General features: G+C 47.3%; 1 protein-coding gene across 3 annotated transcripts; it reads left to right on the forward strand.

Moving 5' to 3' along the window:
* Window positions 1-1,720: 1,720 nt before the first annotated feature.
* On the forward strand, window positions 1,721-12,890 carry LOC123044685 (serine/arginine repetitive matrix protein 2). 3 transcript variants are annotated; one of them, XR_006420245.1, is made up of 5 exons: window positions 1,721-1,956; window positions 8,894-10,695; window positions 10,903-11,118; window positions 12,158-12,454; window positions 12,529-12,890. XR_006420245.1 is itself a non-coding variant. In XM_044467510.1 (5 exons), exons 2-5 carry the CDS (start codon window positions 8,894-8,896, stop codon window positions 12,294-12,296), a joined length of 2,070 nt encoding a protein of 689 aa, XP_044323445.1. In that variant the 5' UTR covers window positions 1,721-1,956; the 3' UTR covers window positions 12,297-12,890. The 3 variants fall into 3 exon arrangements, 2 of the variants coding, with proteins under 2 accessions (XP_044323445.1, XP_044323444.1); XM_044467510.1 differs by having other exon boundaries at window positions 8,894-8,999; window positions 9,087-10,695; window positions 12,158-12,890; XM_044467509.1 differs by having other exon boundaries at window positions 12,158-12,890.
* The last annotated feature ends 9,917 nt before the right edge of the window (window positions 12,891-22,807 follow it).

The raw sequence follows: 22,807 nt of genomic DNA on the forward strand, positions 1-22,807 counted from the left end.
ATAGGGTACGCGTTCTTAATGTTTGATGACGCTAGAGTAGTATTGGGATATGTGCATTGGTAACCGAATGTTGTTCGGAGTCCCAGATGAGATCACGGACATCACGATTGGTTCCGGCAGCGTTTGGCGAAGCCCTGCCGGCATTGCACCACCACCATCTCCACCATGTCGTCATGCTGGTTGAGATCCCATCTACTTCTCCTCTCTTGCTTGCTGGATCAAGAAGGAGGAGACGTCATCGAGTTGCACGTGTGCTGAACGCGGAGGTGCCGTCCATTCGACGATATATCGGATTGGGTCGTGATTGGATCACGAAGAGTACGACTACACCAATCGTGTTATATACGCTTCCGCTTTCGGTCTACAAGGATATGTAGACACACTCCCCTCTCGTAGCTATGCATCTCCTAAATTAGATCTTGGGTGTTTCGTAGGATTTTTTTTGATTTTCTTGCAACGTTCACAATCAGAAAGGGCCTGATGAAATAAATGGGCCCAAACAACCTTACTTCACTTATCGGTGTTGGTCCCCTCTTCGAAGTTCGAGAGGGTATAAAAGGAGACGATATGAGCTTTTGTAAGGGCGGATAAATGTACAGAAGAACACACTAAAGCACGAGTAGGGTGTTACACCACTATGGTGGCCTGAACTTGGGTAAAATCCGTTGTCGCGTGCGTGGAGTGATCGGGGTGTTTTAACCCATGTTCGAACAATCTAGGAGATGTATCGTAGCTCTGATCTTGATGATCACTAGGAGGAGAACCAGTGATTCAACAAGAGGAGCATAGCCATCAGGAATGTCGTGCATTTGTAACCATATATGTAGATGATTGAGTTCGATTGACGACATTTTGGTGAAGCCATCATAGGGGGTGATCAACACTGTCACCACAAAACACCCATGGACCTCCATCCATAACCTTCTCCCAGACCCCTAAGCAAAAAAATAGAGGGGTAAAAATATTCTGCTCGAGAGGGCGGATGCGAGCCTCTTGCGCGAAATACCATATGCCGATCTCATGTTCCTAAAGAACAAATAGTGATCGATTTTCCCTTCTTTGTGAACCCTAGCTAGGGCCATCCACCTAATAGGTTGTTCTTGTGTTGGGACCTCTTCCTAAAAAACCACGACATTCAAATGCTCCTCTCGCAGGCCCAACTCCGACATCATCTTCTCTAGATCGTGGTCAACAACAAACGAACTAGCAGAGCCACCAGACGCCATCTTCTTTTGCCCAAACTACGATCCGATTGCACCAGGGATAACCATAGCAAGAAACCCCACGATCTCCGCAACTACCAAGGCCGGGCAACAATACAAGATTGCCTCGATTGCATCCCGAGAGAGTCAACAGAGGAGGGGGGAGCCGAGGTACAAGGTGGCCTCAACGCCGACAGAGGGGGCTAGAACCCTAACTTGACGGAAAACTACTTATGACAATTAGCTTTTTTTAAGACTAGTTCGGACAATTATTATTTTTAGACTAGTTCGGACAATTAGCCTTTTCTTTTTACATTTTTTTGAGGGGTTTTTCTTAGAGATAGTGGTGCACAAATTTAGTCTCCGGCCCTCGTCCCGGCCCAATATGACGCGGCGATGATGGGGTCCAGACACCGGTTAGGTTACCGTCCTCAACAAACCCGCCCGCACCGGCTCCACACGTGGCCCGCGGGCAAGGTGGGCCCCGATCCTCGGTTCCCACGCCTTGCGCGAACCCGCGCGGGGGTGAGCGTACCCACACACGCTACTTACGCCCCACGAGCCCTCCATTTCGTACGGCCTCCCAAAAATCTCAATCCATTGCTTCTTCTTCCCTTCTCTCTCCAAGGGTGGAGGAGGGGGAGGAGGGGGAGAGAGAGGAGAGAATTTTCTCTCACGGGCCGGGGTAAGGGGCATCGGAGCAAGGGAAGGACTCCCACTGCAGAAGTGGCTGCCTCCGTGGCGTCTTTCGTAGGTGAGGGTTCTGCTCTCGGTGGTTTCTCTCCCCAATTTACCCCTCATATTTGGGGTCGGAATTCTAGTTGGTGATGGGGGCGGGGAGTCTGGCTGCACAGATCGGTACACGACACCGCATTTCCCTTAGGGTTTGCTTCGATTTTTTTTCCTGGCGCGATTGTCGTAATTTGGGGTTTGTGCGGGTAAATCCTAGTCCTAGATGCGGTTTTTACGGGGATCAGTCAATTTGAAATTGCGTTTGCCTGGAAGTGGGATCCAAGAGCCTAGATGCAGCAGTGGCTCCGATGCTGCTTGTTTGTGTATTACACGCCGAAATTAGTACGGGTTGTGCGGTCATAATTCCACGCGGTTAAGTTTCCGTTTTATGTGCTCAATGGACGTGAAAGCGTAATGCGGATCTGGACGAGTTATCAGGTTAGAACTTGTCGATTTGATCGTGGGCTTTGTTATTCGTTTCCTTGTAATATCGGTTTGTCACTTCAGCTAGTAGTAGTGTTTTAGGGGTGTGCCAGTAGAGGGCTAGGTGGCACTGTTGCCTTGTCGTAAGAGCTGTATTAACATATTGCACTTGTTACGGTAAATGTTTGTTTAACAACTTAGGAGCATGTTGTTGCTCTGAAGTGTCAAAATTGGTTGTTTTTATAAATGGTCCTTTTCTTGTGTTAGCCAGTTTGATGAACCATAAGTAGCAGCCCTGCCTTTCAAATATGGAAATTCAGTTTCGCCAGGGTCTAAGCGGTTGAGAATTGTTCGTGTAAATTATGTATATAAGTCGTCAGAAGAGAAATTTGAAATCTCTGGAAAGATTTCACTTCGTTTGTTTGGTTCTGATTAGCTAATAAATAGACTGACACAGTTCAGTATTACGAATGCCTTGTCCTTAAGAACTGTTGTGACGATCCACACGAACAGATCGCACGAGGGGTATGGGGGAGAGATTCAGAGAAGGGGGAAAGTAGCTTTACTGGGATGAGAGGAAGGTTCAGATACAGGTAGACGACAGAGAGAACTCAATACACACACATGACTCACGCGCCCACGCAGGGGCAGGTAAAGTAGCCTCTCGCCACTCTGTCCCGATGCTGACTTGGCCCGATGACTTGTTCCTCCTCCTCCTATTGGCTGATCAGGTCCACCGTGGCACTAGTGGGTGCAGGTGTGACATTTCCCCCTCCATCAGCAGGAGCGTCACCTGGCGCTCCGGCCGGCTCTCTCCAGATGGCGGCGGCCGGGAAACGAAGCTTGAGCGTCTCGAAATCCTCCCATGTCACGGCTGCTGGTGAAGCGGAGTTCCAGCGCACCTGAACTTGAATCAGAGCTGCGTCGCCGCGCTTCACCATGCGTCTGTCGATGATCTCCACGGGCGCCGTCTCCACCAGAGTCAGGTCCGGTGGCTTGGGCAGCTCAGCGAAGACCGGCGTGTAGTTGGGCGTGTACGGCTTCAGTTGGGAGACGTGGAAGACGTTGTGGATGCGACTGTCCGGTGGCAGCATCAATTTGTAGGCGAGGGTCCCGATCTTGGCCTCCACCTTGAATGGCCCGAAGAATTTGTAGGCCAGCTTGGCGCAGGGTCGATTGACGACGGAGGACTGCGCGTACGGCTGAAGCTTCAGCAGCACGTCCTCGCCCACTTGAAAGCTTCGTTCCGTGCGATGGCAATCCGCCTTCTTCTTGAAGCGTTGCTGAGCTCGCAGCAGTTGCTGACGAAGACGGGCGGTGTGCGCGCCCCAGTCCCACTGCTCGTTGTCGAGGACCGGCGCCGGCTTGTCGTCCCAGAGTGCTGTGGCCCCCAAATTGGGCTCGGTGCCATACGGAGCTTTGAACGGGGTGCAGTTAAGGGAGGCGTGGAAGGAGGAATTGTACCAGAATTCCGCGGCTGGAAGCCACCGGCGCCAGCGACTGGGGTCGTTGTGGATCGCACAGCGCAGGTACATCTCCATGCATTGGTTGACCCGCTCGCTTTGGCCGTCCGTCTGCGGGTGGTAAGCCGTAGAGTACAACAGCTTGGTGCCGGTGGCCGCAAACAGCTCGCGCCAGAGCGCGCTGGTGAAGACGCGATCGCGGTCGGAGACGATCGAATTTGGCACGCCGTGGAGCTTGACGACGTTGTCCCAGAATGCTCGTGCCACCTTGGTGGCGTTGAATGGGTGACGGAGGGGATGAAGTGTGCAAATTTGGTAAGGCGATCGACGACCACCAGGATGGAGTCGTATCCTTCCGAGGTCGGCAGCCCCTCGACAAAGTCCATCGTGAGCTCCTGCCAGGGTGCCGTGGGAACAGGCAAGGGAGCCAATTGTCCATGCGGCCGGCAGTGCTCGTGCTTCGCCTGCTGGCACACCAGGCATTGCTTGACGAAGTCGTCGATGTCGCGCTTCTGCCCAGGCCAGAGGAAGAGCTTCTTGACACGCTGGTGCGTGGCGGTGATGCCGGAGTGTCCCCCCACCGCGCTGTCATGGAACGCACTGATGAGCTTTGTGCGGAGCGCCGTGTTGCTGCCGATCCAGAGCCTGTCACCGCGGCGAATCAATCCTTTGTGCAGCTCGAACCCCTCCTCGTCTGGGCTGTGGATGGCGAGGCGGGAGAGCATCTCTTGCGCTGTGGCATCCGTCGCGTAAGAATTGGCGACCTCTTGCACCCAAACTGGCTGGCAGAGGGAGAGCGCAGCCACGCTCAGTGCAGCGCCCACCCGCGACAGTGCGTCTGCTGCCCCGTTGTCTGCTCCTCTTCGGTACTGAAATGTGAACTGCAACCCCACTAGTTTGGACATAGCCTTGCGTTGCAGATCTGTCTCCAGTTGTTGGTCCCCCAAATTGGACAGGCTTTTGTGATCTGTAAGGATGGTGAATGGCCCGCGCTGAAGATAAGCACGCCACTTCTCCACGGCCATCATCACTGCAAGAAACTCTTTCTCATATGCAGACAGTTTTTGATTCCGAACACCCAGTGCCTTGCTGAAATATGCCACCGGATGACCCTCCTGGACGAGCACCGCGCCGATGCCAGTGTCACATGCGTCTGTCTCGACTACGAACGGCTTGTCAAAGTCCGGCAGAGCGAGAACAGGTGTGCTTGCCATGGTGCGCTTGAGCAGATCGAATGCCGTTTGTGCTTGTTCAGACCAGGTGAAGCCCTTCTTCGTCAGTAAGTTGGTGAGCGGCTTGGCAATGATGCCATAGCGTGCTACAAACTTTCTGTAGTAGCCAGTTAAACCGAGGAATCCGCGGAGTTCAGTGGCTGTCGTGGGCACCGGCCACTGCAGCATCGCCTGGGTCTTGTCGGCGTCCGTGGCCACTCCTTCCTTGGAGATGATGTGCCCCAGGTACTCAATGCTATCCTGCGCAAAGGAACACTTCGAGGCCTTGACGAACAATTCATGCTGATGAAGGAGCTCAAACACTTGCCTCAGATGCTCGACGTGCTCTTCCAGGGTGCCACTGAAGACCAGAATGTCGTCGAGGAAGACGATGACGAACTTGCGCGCGTGCTTGCCGAAGATTGCATTCATCAGGCACTGGAAGGTTGCCGGTGCGTTCGTCAGGCCGAACGGCATTACTCGAAACTGAAAGTGGCCATGGTGCGTTTTAAACGCGGTCTTGTGCTCGTCTTCTTCTCGCATACGGATTTGGTGATAGCCGGCGCGGAGGTCGAGTTTGGAGAAGTAAGCCGCGCCGGCCAGTTCGTCGAGCAGTTTGTCGACGATCGGCAAGGGAAACCGGTTCTTGATGGTGATGTCGTTGAGCCGCCTGTAATCGATGCAGAACCGCCAAGTCCCGTCCTTCTTCTTGACGAGGAGAACTGGTGCCGCGAAGGGACTCACGCTGTGGGTGATGACGCCGGACTGCAGCATTTCGTCGACTTGGCGCTCGATCTCATCCTTTTGCAACGGCGAGTACCGGTACGGCCGCCCGTTCGCCGGTGGTGCGCCTTCCACCAGGGTGACGGCATGATCATACTGCCGGTGTGGTGGCAGTTTCTTGGGGTCGCCAAACACGTCGGCAAAGTCCTCGAGGACCGCTTGCACTGCTGGTGGAGGTGGTTTGTCCTTGTCCGTGCTCGGCGCCCGCCAGTCCACGACTGCCATGTACCAGATATCGTTCCCGGCGTGCCACTTGGCGAACTGATCCGGCTCGATGTAGGCGATGTTGGTAGTTGTGCCCTTGGGTCGAACACCTTGCAGTGTGACGGTCTTGCCCTGGTGCGCGAAGGAGATGGTCTTGTCCAGCCAGTGACAGTTCATGGGGCTGTTTTGTTCGAGCCAGTCCATGCCCAGCACGCCGTCGTATGCCCCGAGCGCAAGCTGGCGCATGTCCGTACTGAATGTGTGTCCTTGGCACCACCACTGGACAGCTGGGATCATGCTGTCGCAAACCAGGCGCTCCCCATTGGCGACACGCACTTCCACGGGCGGCAGAGGTATGCCAGTGGCCTTGATCCGTTCCGCGAACGCCTGGGATATGAAGCTGTGTGTGCTGCCCGAGTCCACGAGCAGCAGCATCACCTGATTTCCCACCATGGCGCGAAGGCGGATAGTGCGCGGTGAGTCCCCGCCAGAGACCGCATGAGTGGAGATGAGGCAACACTCTGGTGCAGGTTGCGCCGGCTCCGGTGCGTCCAACAGGTCGAGTGCGTGCATGGCATCGTCAGTGAGCACCTCGCCGTAGTCGCCCACTTGGATGGTGAGCAATTGCGTCTGTTGCTTGCAACGATGCTCGCGGGAGTATCTGTCGCCGCACTTGAAACAGAGCCCGTTGGCACGCCGGAAGTCGCGGAGTTGACGCTCGCGAGCGAACTCGTCGCTGGCCGGTTGAGCCACCGCTGCCGCTGCGGGTGATCGCGGGGGAATCGCGGCGGGCAGAGGCGGGGGCCGCCCGGCTGGGATCGGTCGAGAGCGTGGGCGGCGCACGTCGTTTTCTTCCTCCTGAATGCGAGCCAGCACCGAGGCGCGCGTGATGCTGGTCGGAGCCTGAAGGCGTACCGCTGCGCGAAGATCGTCCCGTAATCCGAGGAGGAACTGGGTGACGAAGAAGCGCGGGCTCAGCGAGGCATCGAGGGCGAGTAGATGGTACATGTGAGCTTCAAAGGCCGATCGATACTCCGCCACCGTGCCGGTTTGCCGCAGATGCAGCAGCTGATTCATCTCCAGTTCGAACTCCTCCGCCCCAAATTCTTCGCGGATCGCCGCGCAGAAAGCGTCCCAGCCCAGAGCACGATGAGCCTGACGGTACGCCTGAAGCCAGTGGGCTGCCTGTCCTTCGATGTACAGCGTCGCCGTGGTCACCCAGTTGTGTGGCGGCACGCGGTACAGCTCGGGCGACGCAGCGATCGATCCATAGGTACGGCGCGGAGCCGTCGAACTTTGGAAAATCATGCTTGGGAGGCTTGGTGAAGTACTCCTCTGGCCGTGGCATCTCCATGTCGTGGTGGCCCGGAGGGAAGTCCCCGTGGTGTGGGCCGTCCCCACGCCCCCCTTCGTGTCGGAGTTGAAGCAGAGGAGGGCCGTTGTTGACGAGGCGGGGTTGCGGCGCGTGTGGATCCGCCGGTGCCGCCGAGGAGCCGGTGAGGGGGCCGCCCCGGGGTGTACTTGGTGGTCGGCCATGCGGCGAGGTCGCTGGTGGTGGTGGTACGGTGTCGCGCTGCTGACGAACCTCGTCGACGTCTGCCTGCGTCAGATCCACCTGCCGGCGCAGGTGCGCGAGATCAACGGTGACCTGCTTGTTGAAGGCGAGCTGCGCCTCCGTTTGCTTATCGCCTGCGATTTTGCTCTCGTCGAAGCGGTTGAGCAGGGACGAGAGCATGGACTTGATTTCCTCCGATGATTCGGCCATGGCGAGAAGGATATGCTTGGTTTGTGCGGAGGGTTTGGAAGGGGGCGCCGTCCGGCTCGGTCGATCTAACCCTGCTTGGGATTTTGTGTCGATTTGCCGGAGCAAATCAACACCCAGAGCAGTGGATGTTACAGATCGATCTCGCGGCGGAGTGGGAGGAAGAAAATTTCTGGCCGGGATCGCAGGAGGCTCTGATTACCAGTTGTGACGATCCACACGAACAGATCGCACGAGGGGAATGGGGGAGAGATTCAGAGAAGGGGGAAAGTAGCTTTACTGGGATGAGAGGAAGGTTCAGATACAGGTAGACGACAGAGAGAACTCAATACACACACATGACTCACGCGCCCACGCAGGGGCAGGTAAAGTAGCCTCTCGCCACTCTGTCCCGATGCTGACTTGGCCCGATGACTTGTTCCTCCTCCTCCTATTGGCTGATCAGGTCCACTGTGGCACTAGTGGGTGCAGGTCTGACAACTGTACTAAGAATGGGTCATGGTTGTTGCTATTGTTGCCACATCAGCTGAATTAGCAAAATTGCTCGAAATACAGTTGCCTCGCTGGATTGTGTTTGGAGCACTGGCAGTCTTTTACTGGATGTTTTACTTCGCTGTTGCAGTGTTGTCTTTTATGCTTCATGATGCACCCTTGCGAGCACACCGTCCTTCCATTCTATTGCATTTCCTGCTCCTGCAACTTGCAAATGCTGGACGTCTGCACAAACGGATTGCACTATCGTTTTTCCTTAAGGACAACTTTCTTTTTTGTTACACGTAATGCTGTGATTGTTTCAGTTCTTTAATTGTAAATGGCACATCACAAATAAGTCCGCATTTTGTTTATGTTAGTGGATATGAATCTGAGGCTATCCTCTACAGAGATCAGGTGGGAAATCGGCGACTTTGCTGCTTTGATTTATCTTCTGCTGTTTGCTACCTTTTATGTGTGAACTTAAATGTTATCCTGTCATGGTAATTTAGGGTTTTATCAGTATCTCAACTGTATAAACTGGGCATGGTATGCCTTATCATCTATTCAGTTCTCTGTTATAAAATTCTCTCTTGTAATGTACTCTTACTATTCCATTTTTGCTGTTTATTCAACATTCAGATGGATTACATATCCCCTGAGAGAAGTCTGGATGGGACTTGTGGAGACCCTGGTCCTTTATTTGGAGATCAAGATGGTTGCTTGTTGGAGCACATGGACTATCATGGTGAAGGAATTACACAACCTGAATCCCCACCACTGAATGATGGACTTTTAGTTGACGCAGCCGATCAAATTTCATATTTGTCTGCAGATTCTGTACCCTATATGAATGATCAGATCATGTGCAATACAATGAAATCCGCTTCAACTAGTCCAGCATCTCCCCTGAAGCAAGACGAGGAACATCATGTGCATATAGAATCTGATATGCAAAACGATGCAGCTGAACGGAAAGTTCACCATAATGATGACTGTGAAGTACGTACCACTTCTTCGGGTTATGATGTGCATCAGAATACAGAAGTGGTTGAAGGTGTGCTTCCTCCAGAGCTTCATGAAAGCAGTGGTAATGATATATCAAACTTTCAACAAGAAACTACACATTCTGATGCCTATCTTGGTGACTCTATGTTAGCTGATAATAGCAGTAGGGATTATCAATTTAGCAATAGCGGTGATGATGATGATGATGAAATTCCAAACTCTTCTGCGCCTCAGATGGGAAATAAGGACAACAGAAAGTTACATGAGACTTTTCACAATGAAGTGAATGGGACAGAGGATGATCAAATGAATGGTGGGAATTCTAATCCTCATGATGAACATGACAATGAGAACTTCAACTCTGCAATTGCACCTTCCTATTTGGATGGGATGGAGCAGGAAGATCCTGGTACCGAGAATGGCATTTCTACGCCTGGCAATCAGTGGGATTCTCCACCTGAAAGGTCTGCAGGACTAGAGAAGGGCACACCATCACCAGCCAGGAGGGTCTCACTTTCAGTAGAAAGGTCACCTCATGCTCATTCATCTGAGAAACTGGACTCACCACATCATGCAAAAGAGGGTGATAATTTGGCTGACTCTCGAAGCCCACCAGCAAGACATCGGTCCCGATCTCCTGGATCTCCTGAAAACCATGACACCAACCGTAGAAGAGCTCCCTCACATGAGTTGTCTCCACATGCACGGGATAACTCTCCAGAAAGAAAAGCACAATCTCGGCGTGGAGATGGGTCACCGCGCCGAAGATCTACATCCCCTGGAAGAAGAGATGGGTCACCGCAGCGAAGATCAGCTTCCCCTAAAAGAAGAGATGGGTCACCGCGACGAAGATCAGCTTCCCCTAGAAGAAGACATGGTTCACCACGCCGAAGATCTGCATCCCCTAAAAGAAGAGATGGGTCACCTCGCAGAAGATCTCCATCCCCCAAAAGAAGACACGGGTCACCACGACAAAGATCTCCATCCCCTAAAAGGAGGCATGGGTCACCACGGCGAAGATCTCCATCCCCTAAAAGGAGGCATGGGTCACCGCGGCGAAGATCTCCATCTCCTAAAAGAAGAGCCTCGCCCAAGAGGAGGGGTTCACCAAGGAGGAGGGATTCCCCAACAAGGAGGGATTCCTCTCCAAGAAGGAGAGACTCACCAAGAAAGAGAGATTCCTCACCAAGGAGGAGGGATTCCCCAACAAGGAGGGATTCCTCTCCAAGAAGGAGAGACTCGCCAAGAAAGAGAGATTCCTCTCCAAGGAGGAGGGAATCCCCAACAAGAAAGAGGGACTCCCCAACAAGGAAGAGAGATAGATCAAAATCAAGGTCACCATCAAGGAAAACTGATTCCTCTAGACATAAAAGGGAGCATGGTAGATCTCGATCAAGGTCTCCACACTCTAGGAATCACCATAGAAGATCTCCAAGGTGATTTTTTTGGTGTACCACTGAGTAAACCTCCAACCTTTTTGTTATCTGAATTTGGATGAACATGTTTTAAACCAACAGTACCACATGTTTTCTGACTCTGCAACTTTAAGTAGAAGATCTATGTTTTGTTACTTCTTTGTTTTACTTCTTTTATTGTTTTATAATGTTGTTGGTACTAATTATATATATATTTTTACATTGTAGAAGAAGGCATTCACCAAGGCACAGATCACCTCCAGCAAGGCATCATTCTCCTAAAAGATGTTGGTCACCACCTGCCAACAGGAAGACTGGATTGGGTAAGCCTGGGCGGAATCTGTTTGTTGCAGGTTTTAGCTATGCCACCACAGAGCGAGAGTTGGAGAAGAAATTTGCAAAGTTTGGACGTGTAACAAGGGTGCGGGTTGTCCGAGATAAACGGTAATCGCTTTCACATGCAGTTATTTGTACCTACTTGTTTCTTTGTTTGTGAATGGAGAGACACTGCGATACTCTTCAAGTCTGCTTGGTTTACTAGAAATGTTAGCCTTGCCAAGTTTTGCCATGCCAATGGGTGCTACCAATGGAATTTGGTTTGGCTCCAACATTTCCAATGTGGTTTCTCTCACAGTTTGTTGGTTTGCTCTCAACTGGCCTTACCCCAAACATAGGCAAGCCAATTCATTGTAGCTTACCAAGCAGGCTCTTTTAGTTTATAATACAGTGTTTGTCATCACTTCCTCCATTGCGGCTCAAGTTTGCATTTTTTCTCCTTTTGAAACCATGGACAAGGCACACCTTGTCAGACTGATACACAACTCATAAACGGGCTGCATGATTGTAAGGCCCTCTCATATTTTTAACACTTGATGGATTGTGTTTAAATATAGGGAGAGTACTTAGGATTCCATCTACTGTCGTTTGAAAATATAGGTTGTATTTTGTCTGCATGTGGATCAAGGAAACATCTAAGAAAAAGTACCCCTAATTATTTTTCTACTATATTTGAGGCATGCTATACATACACTTATATTTCAGCTTGCAAGAGCATAATTGGTAAATTTTGTTCTGCGAAGTCTGCTATGAATGAACTATAAGCAATCGATGGTGGTTGGATTTTAGCTGGTTTGCCCCTTCACTAATTAATTAACCACGAGAAAGCTAGATTGATGGGACTGACTGTGACTGTAGTTTGTACTACGTTGCGATTGAACTAAAATGGTCAAATAATAGTTGGATATTAGATGGTTTCTCTTTTAATAATAGTTGAAATTGAATTGATGATGAGGCTGGCAGAGAACGTACTTTGTACTACTATATGATAAGAGCTTTTTTTTGGACATTTTATATATGAAATAACTCTGGTATACTGAAAAAACCAGGCAATATCATTCTACATTTGTACTCTGTTAAGTAGGTTTGCTAGATGTAGACTTAAGTAGGTTTGCTAGATGTTAACCTAATTTGCAAATTTTCTTAGAACTGGAGATTCTCGAGGCTTTGGGTTTTTATCCCTGGAGAAGGATGAGGACGCTGATGCAGCAATCCGAGCTTGCGACGAGACTGAGTGGAATGGTAGGATCATTCTTGTGGAGAAGTCCAAGGCACCTGCATGGTGAATCTTACACCCTAGAGCTCTGCAAGCAAACAATGCTCTGGGTGGGAGGGACCGACCAGTTTGCACAGCTTTTATCGTACCAACAGTATAACATAAACTATTAATTATCATTACATGTGGCAAAGTTTACTTGAACCAGCTCTCTATGCTGTACTAGGAGTAAGTAATAATGCACTTGCTATGGCTGCCTTGCTGACAATTATTGAAGAATAAGATTATATGCCAAACCTTAGCTTGTTTCAGGGCCCTGCTGCTGATAAAGAGGGAGTTAGCGGTACACATTGTAATATCTGCAACCTCTACTACACATTCATGACATTCATCATCCTCTTCTTCCTCTGCATGGTGATCGAGTGTTTGGCTGGCAGTTCAGTTCATGGTGATGCATGGGCGAAATTCAGACTCGCGAGGCTGTGTTGGTCATTTTTAAGTTAGAACAATAATTTTATACGATTGTATGTGTTCTGTGTTTTAGGTCGTGGATACTACTATATGTTGGATATGGCCCCATAACTTTTCTGCTGTCTTTTCTTTCTTCCTCTACTCATGAATCAGAAATATTTTATGCAAAAAAGAATGACATTCTGATCCTTCATGCTCTGGCCCGTTTGTCTGTTGCCAACGCCTATTTATGGTAGGTGGACGCCAGGTTGTCATGCCGACTAGTAGTGATTCTGGTCTGGTATTTAAGTTTGGTCACCACTCACCACCGCCAACACCAGCACCCTGATGATACGTGCACAAACCCACTTTAGCTGGTTGATGGAGATTGGGTAGCGTTGATTTGACATGACGGTTCCATTCTTGGAGACTAACCATTTCTCCTTTTCTATCGTCATCGACACTTTCTTGATCAACGACTATACTCCCTCCGTTTCAAAATAGATGACTCAGCTTTGTAAAAAACATTTTTTTCCTTCCATGAGAGGCATGATTTTGCTTGGCACGGCCATATCTCTTTGAACCAGAAAAAAAATATGTTCTCTATTTTTCCCCCTTCCTCGAGAGGCACGGTTTTGCTTCCCCACAGCCGTACCTCTTGGAAACGAAAAAAATACGCGTTTTTTTTCTTCCGCGAAAGACGCGGTTTTGCTTTCGCGAGAGGCATGGCCGTGCCTCTCAGAAACGGAAAAGAAAACGTATTTTTGTGTGTTTTATTTCCTTACGTGAGAGGCACGATCTTGCTTCCCCGAGAGGCACGGTTTTCTGTTCTTTTTTCCTTCCGTCAGAGCCACGGTTGTGTTTTCGCGAGAGCCACGGCCATGCCTCTTTGGAAAAGGGAAAAAACGTGCTTCCGGTTTGGTTTTTCTGTCGGGTTTTTTTGTCCGGTTTTTCAGTGAAAAAAAAGTTTGTTAAAACCTATCAACAGGAGATCTAGTTTTGAAGATCTCGATGTGAGGAATCCAATGATGGAAACGGTTCAAAATTTGGACACACGATTTAAGAGATAAAACGTTTTGAATAGACGGATGTGCGAAAATGGGAAAACTTTCCAGTTGCGACAAGTGGCGAGCATGCAGTGCGCCAGTTGTCGCAATCTGAGGAGGTGTGAGTGATCTTTGAAAGGAGTACTTCTTAATTAATGATTTCGGTTTTTTCCGCACTACCATCTCGGTCCACCTCCTCTCTTTTATTCGGTGACCTTGCCGGGTTTGGGGGGGGGGGGAAGGACTGCCTCTTTCGTTATTTTTTAGCAAGTCATTTTTTCTTTTGGTTTTTAGTTTCCTGGCAGCATTGTCGAGGAGGTGTTGATGATGTCGTGCCGGAATGAGGTCTTTTCAGCCTCTTTCTACCTCAATGTCGTTCGATTTGGCATCAACGAAGGTACTATGAGTATGTGTTGTTGGGTCTGTTGATTTCCTTTGGATTTCCTTTTCTTTTGAAAGTGGTTTTTTTGATGTTGATAGTTGATGTGTTTATCAAGAAAAACAATTTACTATTGGTGCAACAATTTTGATGTTTTCATTCATTGTTAGTTATTTTACTTCTAGCAGAAAATTAAAATGAAGGTCGAAGCGCGATGTTGAGAGATTTCCAAAAGGAGATTTCGGAAAGGTTACTACCGAGCATTGCAATAGAGAGTCTAATGTAGTTGCTTATGAGCTAGTTGAGCGAGGGCGTGCAAACAATCCTTTTTTGTGGATGGATGCACCCTCAGATTTTATTGCTAAATCACTAACAGATGATGTACTACATCTGTCCTGGTTTATTAGTCCCCACAGTATTTTGTGCCAAACTTTGACCATCGATTTAACTAAAATAATAATAATGCATGTCACCAAATATTGTATCGTTGGATTTTTATTTGAACAGTTTTCAGTGATATTATTTTTGGTTACATAGATTAATATTTTGTTAGTTATATCTAAGGTCAAAATTTAACATAAAATACGAAGGGGACAATTAAACCAAGACGGATGTAGTACACATTATTTGATGATCAATAAAGTCGGCAATGAGGGCTTTCTCGTAAAAAAAGGAGGTGGAAGCGTCACTGCATGATCCGTTTACCGGTGGTCGTCACCAAGGAAGACTTATGCATGTTTCCCAAAAGAAAAACCCAAATGATAACGCCCACACGTGTGGCACGAGCAACATGACCCAAAAGCCTCCATTACCATTCATTTTGCCACGTCAAAACAAATGACATCAACAGAAATCTTTTTGGTTTCGGCTTAAAAATGTTTTATCTCCTAATTAAAATTCAATTAAAAATCCGTTTCACCATTAAATTCATCTCGACGAGATCTTCAAAACTAGATCCCGTTTTGATATGTTTCGACGATTTTTTTGCCAAAGTTACCATGATGTTTACACTCTACTTTTCATAGTGTTTACACTAAAGTTGCCATGTGGCAATTTAAGTTTATAGATCATGACAATATTAGTATTTTGACCATGGCAATTCCAGTACTTTGACCATGAATATTTTTTGTATGAACCATGACAATTTTAAGTGCATGTATCTTGGCAATTTTAGTTTATGGTTCAAGGCAAGTTTACTTTCTTAATTCCCCATTTTATAATATGTCAAAATTTACTTTTAAATGTAGAAGAAAAATAGCTGAAACATATCATGGCAACTTCAGCGTAAACACCGTAGCAATTCATGTGTAATAGACATGGCAACTTTTAATCCAAAAAAGTCATCAAAACATATTGATATGAGGTCTAGTTTCAAAGATCTCGTCGCGATGGATTTAACGGTGAAAACGGATATTCAATTTGAATTTTAATTTAAGAGATAAAATATTTTAAAAACTGGAAATCCAAAAAGATTCCTACATGCGTGCATGCGGTGACGTGGTGCAATCTGTGTGTTATAGGGTGTGTGGGAGATGACCCACAAGTATAGAGGATTTATCGTAGTCCTTTCGATAAGTAAGAGTGTCGAACCCAACGAGGAGCAGAAGAAAATGACAAGTGGTTTTCAACAAGGTATTCTCTGCAAGCACTGAAATTATCGGTAACAGATAGTTTTATGATAAGGAAAATCGTAATGTGTCGGGGATATACCCCGCGGTATGACCCGGCCGGAGTCATAACCTGGCTGGGACTTGGTAAACCGGCGGACAATTAAGACAGACAGTCAAGACAGATGGCTAAGACAAACGGTAAACCTGCTGGTGGTAAACCGGCAGGAGTCAAGTCAGATGATAACCCGACAGGTGTTAAGTCAGTTCATAAACCGACAGACCATCTTAAACCGGCAGACCATCTTAAATCGGCAGACCATCTTAAACCGACAGACCATCTTAAACCGGCAGACCATCTTAAACCGGCAAACATTGATAACTGGGTTGCTAAGGGTTATGAAGCCCGAGACGTTGTGAAGCCCATAAAGAGAAGTCAGAATAGTTAAAGTCCGAGTTGGACTCCACATGTAACCTGCCCCTTCAACATATATAAGGAGGGGCAGGGCTCCCCAAAGAGGGAGAAGCAAGAAGAAACAATCTTAGGGCTAGACATAACTGGGAGAGCCGGTTTACGGCGACTCCCTCATGATCATAATGAGACCTAGCCACAAACAGCATGTAGGGTTATTACCGGATGATGTTTCCCGGGGCCCGAAGCTGTCTAAATCTTTGTCTTGTGTGTTGCGTTTTTCGATTTCGCTCAACCCCTCTCAAGCTACCACATAGATGCATTGGCCTCACGACTAAGTCCTCACACTAAGGACATCTGACGTGTTAATTCCACGACAGTTGGCGCCCACCGTGGGGCTCGCGCACAGTGCTATTGAGTTCTTGGAAGGATTTTTTCTAGGGTTCGAGAAGTTCGCAATTTTTCTGATTCAAACCGGCGTGGAATATTCACATCAGCTATGAATTTATCAGTCAAGATTGACGAAGGGTTCTGCAGCGGTGAGCAGGAGATTAAGACTATTTTAGGATTTCGCCCGTGCATTACGGCGCTATCACAAGCCACCGTGATCAACCGTTTTGGTTGCAGCTAAACATCAGATGACTATTGCTCGCAATGGATTGTGCTCTGAAGCGTTTCATCAGGCGTTACACTTTTTTTTCACGTTTCAATCAAGGCAAGGACAAGCTACGTCAGAATTGTACGTCCGCTACTGTGTCTCGTCGAAACCAACTACGACCCGGACGAGGAGTCAAAACTGGTTGGGTTGACCCACCGTGTGCCTCTGTTTTTGGGCCGCCCTAACGGTTTCCGTGTCCGTGACCCGGAAAAGATGGCCACGACCCGTGGCTGGACTAGACTCCGCCTTCCGTCTGAGTCACTGCTGCGCTTGGTCTGCATCCACAACCCAGATTTGCCGCGATGAACCGCCGCCGCGGCCTTGCTCTACCTCGGCTGAGTGGCCGCCTCCTCCAAACTGCTGCAGTGCCTTCCCTGCTCAAACCGCCGGCCGCTTCGTCGACCTCCGACCACCGGGCTGATCCGCCTCCACCTCCGCTGGCTCGCCCAAACGGTTTAGCTCCACGCGCGGCTTCAAATCACCGACGCCTCACTTTCTGCTCCAAATCGGCCGCCCCGGGCCACTGTTTCCTCTACATTTATTGATGCCGGCTTCATCGACCTCCTCGGTCGCTGTCGGCGAGTCACCAGCGTCCACACCCGCTGAGGCGCCTCAAGCCACGAGCTCGTTTCAATCGCCATACCACTATGTTTAAACTAAACACATGAATAGGAAAAATGATCGACGCTGCTCACAGCAAAGGGCGTCCCACTCAAAAATATCAAATGCATGTCTTCTGGCTAACATCAATGAGAAAAATTTGACAAGGTTTTCCAATTCCAATATATTAAACTAACGTCTTCTTGCTAACATCAATGATTAAACTTTGACAAGCTTTTCCCATTCAAAATATGTAATGCCTATGATCGTGGAGTCCTGTCGTGGCTCCTTGTACTTGTTTGGGCACTTTTTGCCCAGTGCACTCCACGTGTTATAGAATTGCCGATGCTCTATGCAGACTAGTCATGTCACCAACGTCTACTAATACTCTGTAAAGCTTCACGGTCATTCCTTCTGTAATGTAGTGCAAACAGTGACTGCTTCTTTCTGCAAAATGGAATGACCAACTGGACCCAGTAATACAGCAGTTTGCCTTGGACACATTGGCTCCTTTTGTGCAGTTCAACTAAAATCAAAGTCGGAATAAAACCAAGATTTAATTTTGATATCCCTGTAAGCAACAATAGGTATAAGGGAAACAATTACTGAGAAATAACGGTTGATGACTTGTACTCACAGAAGAAAAGCATCTACTGATCTACCTTATCTTAATGGGAAACAAAGCAGGAGAGTAGCAATTCTCCATCAGTGTAATTCATTCATATTGACTGAGACATTATCTTGCCTTGTTTCAACATGTATAAAGAACGACAAAGCAGAAAAGTATCATTCCTAAAATAATGCGACTGATTTATTTTAACAGAGACATTATCTTAACAATACCTTGGTTAAACATGTAGAAAGAACTACAAAGCAGGATAGTACCATTCCTAAAACAATGCGACTGATTCGTTTTAACAGAGGCAAAAAAGGAATCAATTACTGGCCAATAAAGGAGGATGAAACATGCGGCCACAAAAATGGTAATCCCGCCAATCCCTAACAAGTGTTGCAGTTTTGAACTAAGATTCAATAGTTAATTAATTCTGAGAGTGGCATTGCTTAATTTTACCAGCGGCATTAGATTAACAAAAAGCATAAACAGTTCTAGGGGAGAGTGGGTGCAACAACAGCATGTGCTTCCATCTTGAAAGTGCAACTATCCCTAGGTGGTTTTGGTAATTCATAACAACATATAGCTCATTGAGCTAATGCTATTCCAAGACTATTATTTCAGGAAAGCTCAATGAATGGCATGGCATGGATGATGAAAGTGGATCCCTCAAAATACTAATGACAAAGGATTGGCTCAAGCTCAAAAGCTCAAGACTCTTCATTTTACATTTTAGTGATCCAAGATCACATCGAGTCTATAGGAAAAGCCAATACTATCAAGGAGGGATGAGGTGTTGCTTAATGAGCCTCTTGCTTCATGTGCTTAGTGATATGCTCCAAAACCCTTAGCTACTTTCTCACATCCACAAATGACCTAAACCTAAAGCCAAAATCGGTCACACCGATTCTTTCTATCCGACGCCACCGAGTTCAAATGTCATAGCCACTGCCACAAACCCTAGGCAAATCGGTCTTACCGATAGGGATCTCGGTCTCACCGAGATGGGATTGTAATCTCTCTGTTTCCCTTCGTAACGTTTCGGTCTAACCGAAGTGAGCGATCGGTCCCACCAAGATTGCAATGTAAATTCTCTGTTTCCCTTTTGTAACATTTCGGTCTCACCGAAAAGAGCAAATCGGTCCCACCGAGTTTACCTGACCAACTCTCTGGAAAGCTTATTACCAAAATCGGTCTCACCGAGTTTGTGTAATCGGTCTTACTGAGATTACGTTATGCCCTAACCCTAACCGAATCGGTCCTACCGAGTTGCATGTCAGTCCCACCGGAAATTCCTAACGGTCACTAGGTTTACTAAATCGGTCCGACCGAGTCTGTTGAATCGGTCCCACCGAGTTTGGTAAATCGTGTGTAACGGTTAGTTTTTGTGTGGAGGCTATATATACCCCTCCACCTCCTCTTCATTCATGGAGAGAGCCATCAGAACAAACCTACACTTCCAACTTACCATTTCTGAGAGAGAACCACCTACTCATGTGTTGAGACCAAGATATTCCATTCCTACCATATGAATCTTGATCTCTAGCCTTCCCCAAGTTGCTTTCCACTCAAATCTTCTTTCCACCAGATCCAAATCCTATGAGAGAGAGTTGAGTGTTGGGGAGACTATCATTTGAAGCACAAGAGCAAGGAGTTCATTATCAACGCATCATTTGTTACTTCTTGGAGAGTGGTGTCTCCTAGATTGGCTAGGTGTCACTTGGGAGCCTCCGACAAGATTGTGGAGTTGAACCAAGGAGTTTGTAAGGGCAAGGAGATCGCCTACTTCGTGAAGATCTACCGCTAGTGAGGCAAGTCCTTCGTGGGCGACGACCATGGTGGGATAGACAAGGTTGCTTCTTCGTGGACCCTTCGTGGGTGGAGCCCTCCGTGGACTCACGCAGCCGTTACCCTTCGTGGGTTGAAGTCTCCATCAACATGGATGTACGATAGCACCACCTATCGGAACCACGCCAAAAACATCCGTGTCTCCAATTGCGTTTGAATCCTCCAAACCCTTCCCTTTACTTTCTTGCAAGTCGCATGCTTTAATTTCCGCTGCCTATATACTCTTTGCATGCTTGCTTGAATTGTGTGATGATTGCTTGACTTGTCCTAAGATAGCTAAAATCTGCCAAACTCTAAAATTGGGAAAATGTTAAGTTTTTAGTTGGTCAAGTAGTCTAATCACCCCCCCCTCTAGACATACTTCAAGGTCCTACAAGTGGTATCAGAGCTTTGGTCTCCATTTGCTTTGATTTCCATAGCTTTTGGTGTTCATAGCCTTGGTTTCACAATCTAGGAGAGTATGGTGTCTAGCGAGGGAAATTATCACCGTAGAGGTCCTTACTTTGATGGTACTAATTTTGCTAGTTGGAAGCATAAGATGAAAATGCATATTCTCGGACATAACCCCGCCATTTGGGCAATTTTTTGTATTGGCTTGCAAGGTGAATTCTTTGATGGGAGAGAACCGAACCGTGAAGCTAATGCGGAAGAATTGAAGATGCTGCAATACAACGCTCAAGCTTGTGGTATCATCTTCAACGGATTGTGCCCTGAAGAATTCAACAAAATCAGCCGTCTCGAGAATGCAAAGGAAATTTGGGATACTTTGATTGATATGCATGAAGGTACCGACTCCGTCAAGGAATCCAAGTTGTATGTGCCCCAAAGTCAGCTTGACAAGTTCAAAACGAAGGATGGTGAAGGTGTCGCTGAAATGTACTCTAGGCTTGCTCTTATCACAAATGAGATTGCCGGCTTAGGGAGTGAAGAGATGACCGACAAATTCATCATCAAGAAGATCCTAAGAGCATTGGATGGAAAGTATGATACCGTGTGCACATCGATCCAAATGATGCCAAACTACAAAGATCTCAAGCCAATGGAAGTCATTGGAAGAATTGTTGCTCATGAGATGTCACTCAAGGATAAGGAGGAACTTCACAACAAGTCAAGTGGTGCTTACAAAGCCTCAAGTGAAGCCCCCACATCATCAAGTGAGAAATGAACCTTCAATGAAGAATTGAGCTTAATGGTGAAGAACTTAAACAAATTCTACAAGAGTAGAAGCAAAGAAAGAAGCTCCAAGTCAAGGTCTTACAATGACAAAAGATCTTCTAGCCGAGAGCAAAATTGCTACAATTGTGGGAGACTCGGACACTATTTTTATGAGTGTACGACACCCTACAAAAGAAGACAAGATTCTCCAAAAAGAAGAAGCAAAAGAGAAGAATCACCACCGAGAGAGAGGAGGAGTAGATATGATCGTTATGAACAAAGACCCTCACGGAGAAGCAAGGATTCGGAAAGGAAGGACAAGTCATCAAGGAGCTACACAAAACGAAGACATCAAGCTCATGTTGGTGAATGGGTATCCGGCTCCGACTCCGACAATCACTCCGAGAGAAGCTATCACTCCGACTCCGAATATACTCAAGATGAAGGTGTTGCCGGTCTAGCACTTGTGTCAACCAACTCCTACGACATATTTGATTCACCAAATGAAGGAATTGGAAGATGCTTCATGGCCAAAGGTCCAAAGGTAACACATCCTGTGTATGTTGATTTCGATAGTGATGAAGATGACTTGCTTGTGGATGATGATTTACTTGTTGACAACTCTAGTGATGAATACTATGATGAAAAGTCAATTAATCATGCTAATCAAGATAAAACGAATGACAATGATAAGGAGAAGATTGAGCTTCTAACTAAAGAACTAAACACTCTTAAGTTGGCTCATGAAACTATCTTCGAAGATCATCGAGAACTTTTAAGGGCTCATGAGAAGTTACGCTTTGAAAAGCTCAATCTTGAGCGAGAGCATGAGTTCTGAAAAGCAATCAATGATGATCTCCATAAGAAAAGTTCTTCTTACATTGCCAAGCATTTACCCTTATCTACTTACATGCCTCAAGTCAAGTCTAGTAACAAGTACAAGAAAGATCCTTCCTCTAGTAGTAACAATAACAATGTCAAATCCAATATTGTTGCTTCTAGTAGTTCTCTTGATTCCACTAATGATTCTCTTAGCCAAGTTACACTTGAGAAGAAAATAGCTTATTGAAGGGAATTATAGAGAAAGGTGTTTACAAGAGCCTTGCCAGGAGTAAGCAATTCGAGGAAATTGTACGCAAGCAAGGAAGGCACTGGAAGAATCAAGGTGTTGGTTTTGAACGAAAGTTCAATGCCAATGGAGTTGAGTGGGAAGAAGATCAATACCCCAAGAAAAAGTTTGTTCCTCAACAAGAGAAGTATGATCCTACTTCCTTCAAAGGAACACAAGCACAAGATGATCTTCCACCACAAGACCACAAGAACAAGGGCAAGGACAAGCTTCAAGAAGAGATTGATGCATTTGAAGAAGCACCTAAGGCCTTGTTCAAGTGGGTTCCCAAGACTACGTCAAGTTCTACTTCATCAAGTACAACTACAACTCCAAGGATTCCCATCAAGATGATGTGGATCCCGAAGAAGAAGAACTAGAGAGTTCTTGAGGGTGACTCCGCCAACATTCTTCACTCATATCATTATGGCAAGAACAAGTGCAATCAACTTCCACATCTTGCACTAGTTCAAGGAGTCACAAACCCTCATGTTGGTAAGGCAAGGGACAAGGTAACCTAATGATTTCATGGACATCATCTTGTGTATGCTTCACTCTATGTCTATGGGTATTCTTGTTTGTTCCTTGTGGGACTAACCCATGTAGGTAAGTTGAAAGTGCAACTCACTCCAAAGGATTGCTCCAAATGATCTACACAAACATTGAGCATCCACATCTTCAACACCTACATGAAGTCATCATCGA

Source organism: Triticum aestivum, chromosome 2B (assembly GCF_018294505.1).
Source record: "Triticum aestivum cultivar Chinese Spring chromosome 2B, IWGSC CS RefSeq v2.1, whole genome shotgun sequence".
Lineage (NCBI taxonomy): Eukaryota > Viridiplantae > Streptophyta > Magnoliopsida > Poales > Poaceae > Triticum > Triticum aestivum.

Coding starts and splice junctions, on each gene's coding strand:
- LOC123044685 (XM_044467509.1), top strand. CDS start 8,894: ATGGATTACATATCCCCTGAGAGAAGTCTGGATGGGACTTGTGGAGAC. Junction 10,696..10,902: donor CACCATAGAAGATCTCCAAG/GTGATTTTTTTG, acceptor TTTACATTGTAG/AAGAAGGCATTCACCAAGGC. Junction 11,119..12,157: donor CGGGTTGTCCGAGATAAACG/GTAATCGCTTTC, acceptor AAATTTTCTTAG/AACTGGAGATTCTCGAGGCT.